We start from the raw sequence: 8,840 nt of genomic DNA, 5'->3' as shown, positions 1-8,840 counted from the left end.
TACCATTTTCCTTTCGACTTAAGCTACCAGATGTGAATCGTTCACTATTCAACTGATTATTGTGCAATTAATTTGTTTCAATACAATTTAATGTTAAGTTATCTACTTATTTTATGAAAGATGGTTTCATTTATTACAAATTTACATATAATTATATCGATGAAATCTTGAATTTATGAGTGTTTAATTCTAGATCTTTTTTAATTGGATTCAGAATAAGTTATTCATATATACATTATTAATTAGTAAATCTCGTAATATAAATATGTGGTTTTAACTAAGTTTTTGGATATAAATATATGTTTGTTCACTAAGTTTCTCAATATAAATATACGAACATACAATATTAACTAAATTTCATAATCTAAATGTATGGCTCTAACTAAGGCGCCGCTTGATCATGTTTTTTTTTTTTTTTTAAAATATTATTTCACTTTATTAAAAAATTATTGTTTGATCATAAATTTTTTAAATACAATTTTAAAGTTGTATTTGAAGAAGTGTAAACAATCCAATACTTATTTTTACTTTTTTTTTTTTTTTTTTTTTTTTCCTTTTTCACCTTTTTAGTTACTCCATATTTAAATACTATAAATTCAAAAAATATAAACATAACTCCAACTTCAAAAATTTTAAATAAAATATTTTTTTAAAAATAAATTTTATGGTCAAACGCCTACTAAATTTTTTGATATAAACATATGATTTTAATTGAATTTTTTATATAAATATAATTTTAACTAAAATTTTTGAATCTCATCAAACACGTTTAAACAGTAAATTAATTATCAGTGTGAACTAATTGAACTCACTTTGCCTTTATTTAGTGCATGAAGGCCAAGTGCTAAACATGGTCAAGTGTATTTACTCGTTTTTCCCATGAATGAATCCAACAATAGATATCCTTCAAGTCTTGTTGGCTAGCTACATAACCAAAAAATTGTAAAATCTCCCTTTTACCACATTAGTATCTTAAAATTTACCATTTTTGCCCTTTTATCTAACCCTATTTTTAACTTTTGAAATTCGACAAACACGTGGCCTTTACGTCATTTTACATGTCCTAGTTTTACATCTATAAACTTCTGTCCATATTCAAAGGAGTTAATGTAGTACTAGTACACTTGGTTTCTCACCTATTTCTATGCTTCTTCACTTCAGTTTCTTCTCAGTTGAAAAACAAAGGAAAAAAAAAAAAAAAACTAAAACTACTGTAGTTCAAAATGGAACATCCGTTCTTCATGAACGGCGCTGGAAACACATCGAGAGCAGAAGCGATACGATGGCTATCAATAGCGGAGAAGCTATTGACGAACCGTGATCTTGTTGGAAGCAAATCATTTGCAATCCGAGCACATGAATCCGACCCGACCCTTTTACCCGCAGACCAAATTCTTGCTATTGTTGATACGTTAATCGCTGGGGACAAACGGATCAACAATCAGCATCTAGATTATTACTCCATTCTCCAAATCCCTTCGAATCAAACCCATGATTCTGAACTTATAGCTAATCAGTATCGTCGTCTTGCTCTACTGTTGAACCCTCAGAAAAACAATTTTCCTTTTGCTGATCATGCTTTTCAACTTGTTGTTGATGCTTGGGCTGTACTTTCAAATGCTTTTAGGAGAAGTGTTTATGATAAAGAAATTGGGTTTTTTCTTAACCTTAATCCTGTCTCTTCTCCTCCTACTCCTCCGCCTCCGCCTGCTGCTCCTAATAACGCTTCCATTGGTTTCATGCAACATTCTATGATTTTTCAGAGTCAACAACAGTCGCATCCGGTGAGTTCTGTGCCGAGCTCAAGCCGAGAGAGGCAAACAGTAACATTTCTTCAAGACCCACAACAGCAGCCAATGACTTCTCCGCAGCAGCCGGTGGGTTTTCTGGGCAGAATTCAAACGCAGCCAGTAAGCTCTACTATGCTAAGTCCGGGTAGGGAGCAAAACCCGTTCACTTTTGGGTTAAGTTCCACAAGAGGACAACAGCAAGTGGCTTTTGCGGAGTCTACGAGGGGCCAACAACAAGCAGCTTTTGTGGAGTCGGTGAGAGGGCCACAGCAGGTAGCTTTTGCGGAGTCCACAAGAGCGCAGCATCGGGTAGCTTCCATGGAGTCGAGAAGAGAGAAACAAGAAGTAGCTCCTGTACATCAGCAAGGTAATAAGCAGGCACCACAAAGAACTGAGGGGTTCGTGGGGAACAATCAAAATTATTCTGCTAGTATTGGTAGAAATGTGAACAATGAGGGTTTGTTTGGGAGTCAACAAAATCACTCTGCTAGTATTAGTAAAAATGTGAACAATGAGGGTTTATTTGGGAACAATCAAAATCAGTCTGCTACTATTAGTAAGAATGTGAACAGTGAGGGTTTATTTGGGAACAATCAAAATCAGTCTGCTACTGTTAGTAAAAATGTGAACAATGAGGGTTTGTTTGGGAACCATCAAAATCAGTCTGCTAGTATCAATAGAAATGTGAATAATCAGGGTTTGTTTGGGAACAATCAAAATCATTCTGCTAATACTAGTCACAGCAATGTGAACAATGCGGGTTTGTTTGGGAACTATCAAAAACATTCTGTTAGTACTAGTATCAACAATGTGAACAATGTCGGGAAGGGTGCAGATGCGTCGAGTCATGCTGTTCCTAGTTTCTGGACTGCATGTCCTTATTGCTATGTGATGTATGAGTATCCTTTAGTGTATGTGGATTGTACTTTGAGGTGTCAAAAGTGCAAGAGGGCATTTCAGGCTGTACAGATTGCCTCGCCTCCGCCAACTATAGATGGACAAGATGCTTACATCTGTTGTTGGGGACATATGCCTCTAGGATTTAACATGGATGTTTTTAAGAAATACAAAGGAAATATTTCGAGCTGGACTCCATTTGCACCCATGTTCAATAAACAGGGTGTAAGTAAGTCACCTGCTCCGAGGACTTATATTGATGATTATGAGGATGTGTTTCTTGGATTATCAGAGTCGAGTGAGGAGTCAGATGAGGATTGGAAGGGTGATAATAAGGTGAAGAAGGCAAAGAGTGGGAAACGAAAGAGTAAGAGGCTTAGGAAAAAAAAAGCCAAGATACCGAAAACTGACAAGGGAAAGAAAGTTGTAGGGAATGCTGGTGACAATATGCAAGATGTTTCAGTGACTCAAGGGGGTGTAGAAATGCCCAATGTTACAACAGCTCAGTCAAGCAAGAGAGGTATTGGTGGTAACACAAGAAGGGCTGGGAGGGTTGCAAAAGATGTTGGGAAATTGGATTTGAATGTGGAGTTCAGTAATGAGGTTGAAGAGCCTCTTGCACCTGGGATGGGCCAAGGCAATGGAGCTGGAACTGGGGAGGATGGGAACATTGAAGGGATTGAGTTCTTTGAAGGTCTTGATGAATTCCTGAGCAGTCTTCCTATACTCAATGCTGTGGGTGATGATAAGGTTAAGGCTGCGTAGCGAAGTAAGGCACTTCTTTTGTTCTAGTTGTAGATTCCTTTTGTCTTTTGTATGTTTTAGTAAGGGATGAAAAGCTACTCAGGCATTCGCTTTGATGGTTTCATTGTAATGCTAATGTATTGTTAGTTTGAATTGAAAGTAGCTGCAATAATCAGCTTTTTGCTCCAATATCCATGTTGATCAGTAATCTTGTTTTTCGTATTGTGTATCTTTAATCATTTATCCTCAATGTCTTATTGGTTCTCACAGGGGCCTTGTTTGCCTGTTTTTTTTCCTCCAGTTTTGCAGCATAAGTTTAATTTTATCTTGAACTTTGTTTGCTTGAAACCAAGTAAACTTATGTCTGGCAATTGATAGCTTTTAAGTTTCCTTGTTGCTTGTTTGGAGCTTAAAGTCCCGGATCTTAACTGTTGCAAGTAATAGATTGGTATCGTTTGATTTTTTGCCATTGTGAAAAATGACATCAACATTTTTGAATCTGTTGGAATAAAGTTTTGGTCTTATATCCTAAGTTTCCAATCAAATAAAAGGGACAGTCTGCTGCATACAATGTTACAAGTTTTTGCCCCATTTTTTTTTGTACATGATTACTGGTTTGGGGATTTTTTAAAAGCTTTGACAGCAAAAAGTTGAAGAAAAAATGCCACGGAGACAGTCCTAAAACATGCTTACAGACTCATTGGAATACTTGATACATCCATCCGACGTCATCTTGACCAAATGTTGACTGTGGTCAAACCTTAACTTTAAAGAGACTAGTAACCAACCCAAGGATCCAAATCACTCCCGAGACTCTTGGGGCCGTGCAAACCATTGAGCAAAGTCATAAATCACCTTTCGGACCTAATGAAACAGTCAAAACTCAAGTCCGAGTCCGTTTGCCATTATGTTGACTTGGTCAAACTTTCACTTCTCAAATTCCTATGATTTGATTTCCTTCACTGATGCGCATCCGGTTACCTTGAAAATCATGCCACCCATCCACGTAAGTCATAATTCACATACTAAAGCCACGTAAAGGGTCTTTTAGGGGAAATGCGCCCAAATGCTCAAAATGACTGTACAAGTCGTTTCAAAAGTACAATTGCTTATGTTTGTTATCTTCCTGGTGCAAAATGGTGTAAATAGACAATGTTGACACATATGAAACTTTATCAGTTCCTTCCCGAATCTGTGCGAGGCTGTCTGATAAAACTTTTGTTTTGCATATTTCAGCACACTCTTAATGCTGGTTTGAAGTTAAATGAGATTTACACTTAAACCCTGTTCGAGATTACCTTGTGGTTTTCAAACTTATTTCAAATTCTTGAATGCAATTTAGCTGATTGCTGCTCATTTCATGCAAAATTTACTGGTTAAATTCAGTAAAGTGGGGTTGAGCTGAATGGCGTTGTCCCCAAGCACCATTAGATGAGTTAAACCTGATTGCAAATACTTAGAATTAACAATTCTTTGAAGAGAATGCACAGAAGGAAGGCACTTTGTATTTGTTGCGTCCAGTTCACTCCTCTCTCCTGTGTTTTTATTTCTTAGAAAACCAGACTTACAGCCTCTTTAAAGAAACTGCAGTCTAGCTTGGATGCAGTTCAGGATAGCTAAAGGGCTGCATCGCCTGTATAAATTTTGTCCTACAATAATTTTAGCTAGCTCCGGTTTGCGTCCTGCATGTATCTCAGCTTGCATGGAATTCGAGAAACTTATCTGAATCCAAGTGGATAGTCATTCCTGTCCTCAAACAGATGACCTTTGGCCAACATGGAGACTGAAGAAAATGTAAACCAAAGATGTTAAGTTGGAGTAGGGTTGAAAAGGATTTGTAGTTTAAATGAGTTAAAGTGCAGTAGCTCATCAGAAAGGTGTCTTTCAACATATAAGGTATTAAAGAGTGGAACTTTTGTCAGGTTAACTCTTATTTCTCTCTCTTTTGGTGACGAGTGACTTTCTTCATTTATGGAAACGGGTCAAGTGAATAAATTGGTTCACCTAGAATGTTGAATAGGCGATGTATGCTCTTGATTTTCTGGGTGAATTTCCTTTCACATCTTTCTTATCTTATGGATATTTTCCAAATAGGTTCTCTCTAGTCTTTATTGCCATTGATCCTCGTCGATGATAACATTTGTAATTATTGTGATGAATTTGTAGTTTGCTGTAACATTGTTGATTTTAATAATTCTGTCCAACAATCCTCTAGCTGCTAATATTGCTTCATGCTATCTCTGCAATTTTTCAATAAAGCAGTAATAGAAGGTTCATCGATGTGCGTGAGATGTGGTGGTCTCCTTCCACTGAGTGCTGGGTCCAATTATATTCTTCTTCCTTTCCTCAGATGTAAGTCATTGATGCAGAGGTTAATAAAATCATTGAATTGTTTTACAGGTATATTCCATGCAGACTTGTAAGTCGTATATTTTCCTACTGTCATGAGTGTTTGTTCTTAGCAGCAGCCTTCTTGAGTTAGTTTTTTCAAAATTCTGCATCTCTTTCATTATGTGTGATCTATTGCAGTGTCATAACAAACTTTATTTATTCCCAAGCGCTTTAAAAGTCCTAGGCGAAGATGGAGGATTTCTTAACTTGAGCAAGATTATCTGTTTTCCTTCTTTTGTTACTTTTTGATACAAGAACGTTTGTCTGTATGTGCTCATACTGACGCAAGGAAACATTGCTGTCTTCCGAAGTTTGAATGTCGTTCTTTTAAAGCTTTGGAATCTTTTCAAAAATTTAGTTGTCCTCTTTCAGGAATGTCTCTTTGTGAGGAGTGGGTACTGTTTGACAAAACTTGTATTAGGTGTCAGTATTCATTTGTATCTGGCGTTATTTTGTGACAGCTCTTGTTAGTCTGCCCTTTACCAAAATAAAAGAATCGGTTACATTTTTCTGATATATTCAACTTGAGGCCAGTATATTCATGTTATTTTAAGTTTAGTTCCCATTGAAAGTGTCATGTTCTTCTTGATTACTGAAAATTGACTGGCTTCATAATAACCTAAAATCTCAAGGACAGCAAATTGATTCTGATCTGTAAAGGTTCCCACTTCTTTTATTCTCAAAATTTCTTAGTCGTTTCTTTCAGGCAAGTAAACATGTTTCAAGACCTTCAGTATTTAATTCTTCTTGGGGCACTTCTAGTTGGAGCTGCTGCTTCATTATAGCTTTATAGATTAATCAACTTCAACTATATATTTGCAACTTACATAATATAAGTAAATCTGTTAGATGTTGAACTTGATTGCTATTTATGAGGCACATAATTTCCTTGAAATTCATTAATGTTGAATGAGGATCCTGCTCAAAGGAATCCGTGTTGTGGTAATCATGATGCATTTACCAATATAATGCAGTAAAGATTCTTTCGTATTTTAGTGTGTATTATTTATATATCATTTTCATTTCTCATTGGATTGGAAGGTTTCTAAGAGGTTGAAAATTGCAGCAGAACTTTCGAAAAAGAGTTTCTATATTTTTACTCATTCACACTCGATGAACTCTTTCGTGTAACTTATAGATGCTTGTTAATGAAAGAGCTGAAGTGAATATGTTCAGTTAAGGTATTCATGTACTAATAACTTCTTTCCTTTTATCCTAAATAATCATAAAATTCAGGACATAATCTTGAAATTTAATTTTGAGCTGCAGGTCTTATCCGCATTTACAATTCTGATAAGTTTTTATATCACTTCCAACTTGGTTCAGTTAAAGTTGGGCACAGTTTGAAAGTCTAAAGTTACTTGAGTAGCTGTTTCCAGCCTTAGTTTTAACCAGTGATGATCCTCTGTGAGAAGGTATTATCTCCTTTTCTTTCTATTGATGTTTCAGTTATACTGAATCCACTTTTTCTTTTTTAGTAACGGAGAAATTCCCTAGGGCTAGTTAAACTGAATACACACGAGGGATAACCACCAAAATCTCAGGTGTAATAGAAAAACAGTTCTTATCCCTTGTAACCATTTAAATATGCAGGCTTTTATGTTTATCGACTTTGGTTGGTTAAAACTTCAATACAATATGGCCGCTGTTCTTTACTATTTTCAGTAGCAAGTATTATTTTTCTCTGTTTGGTTTCACTTCGAAAAGAAAATTGTAAGTGCCTATGGTTAGTTTCAGAATAACATATTTTACTTGACGTATGTCCAATATGGTTTGAAGATGCATTGGTGGAAGTGTCGTGGAACAAATGCACGTGTTGGATAAACAGGATTGAACATTTTTTGTTGCATGTTTCAATAAGAAGTAGTTGAAATGACTGCTTGGAATAGGCACATGGGAATTCTAGTTGAAAAAGAATATGAGTCTTCAAGGCAAAACTTTAAGGCAATGGGTGGAGCTGCCAAAGGCATTATACACTTTCATGTATTTAATTCAGGAGCCAAATAATTGATTTGATTTTTGTTTTGATGATTGGAGCCGTTAAAGAGGGTGTACTTTTAGCTAGAAACAGCCCCTCTATCCCAGGGGTACCCTCTCCTGGGTATGTTGTTTTTGTCGTTCTTGTGCATCTCCATTTCCCTTTTTTCCTTTGATTACTGAAGTAATATACATATTTCTGTTTCCAGGAAACAATCAAACTGCTTGCTGGTGAAGTTGCTAATGTCTCTGGACTAAAACACACATGCTCAAAGGGCAGCTGATACTTCAGGAAGGCTACAATGATATAAGTGCACTTGTGATTGTGGAAAGAACTCATGGAGTGGATAATCTAGTCTCTATTAAAAACCGGGAATTTTTGGAGCTGAGTCTTTTCTCTGTACGCTGTTTATGTTTTTGGAATTGATTTACTTGTAATACAATTTTCATTGTTTCCTTTGCTATTCTTTCAGCCATTGACTTTCATTCATTTCTTGCAAAATTGTATTAACTGTATGCCAAGTTAATGGAGCAACAGAGATAATGTATAGCAAGGTTTATGCTTGTAAACTCAGGCAATTAGTGCTTTTGATTCGATGAACTTGGACGTGTTATTATTAATTGTAAAGATAATAACAAAGACGAAACAACCAAGATCGAGAAAGGAAGTTGTTATTTACTACAATTCGAAAAGCTACTAGTTTTGAGACGACCATAATAGGTAATATGCTAATACATAAGTTTTTCTAAATCCTGACAAATACTCCACCTTTCTGTTTTGACATTTGGTAGGTTTTGTCAGTCTCGCAGAAATGAAATCAGCTAAACGAAGGATTCTTATCAGGTTGCCCGCTTAACCTACATGCTGGTGACAGGTTTAGACTATTATGTAATTTAGGTCATCTATATTGACTTTTGAAGTGCCAGAATATAAGCTAAGTTGATGAGAAATTCAACTACTCAGGTCCTTGCGTATCAGACAAAATCAACAAGGTTCTTGTTGCATGCATTCGTAAAACCTATATAAAGCAACAGAGTTAA

The 8,840-nt window shown here is 35.9% G+C and overlaps 1 protein-coding gene across 1 annotated transcript; it reads left to right on the top strand.

The window, feature by feature from the left end:
* Positions 1-1,097: 1,097 nt before the first annotated feature.
* Positions 1,098-3,620, top strand: LOC107840084. The gene has a single exon (XM_016683811.2). It carries the CDS (start codon positions 1,224-1,226, stop codon positions 3,450-3,452), a length of 2,229 nt encoding a protein of 742 aa, XP_016539297.2. The 5' UTR covers positions 1,098-1,223; the 3' UTR covers positions 3,453-3,620.
* The last annotated feature ends 5,220 nt before the right edge of the window (positions 3,621-8,840 follow it).

Source organism: Capsicum annuum, chromosome 8, assembly GCF_002878395.1.
Source record: "Capsicum annuum cultivar UCD-10X-F1 chromosome 8, UCD10Xv1.1, whole genome shotgun sequence".
Lineage (NCBI taxonomy): Eukaryota > Viridiplantae > Streptophyta > Magnoliopsida > Solanales > Solanaceae > Capsicum > Capsicum annuum.
The sequence above is the reverse complement of the archived record's forward strand: the minus strand, read 5'-3'. Positions and strand labels throughout refer to the sequence as shown.

Excerpts from the sequence above, each read along its gene's own strand:
- LOC107840084 (XM_016683811.2), top strand. The coding sequence starts at position 1,224 with ATGGAACATCCGTTCTTCATGAACGGCGCTGGAAACACATCGAGAGCA.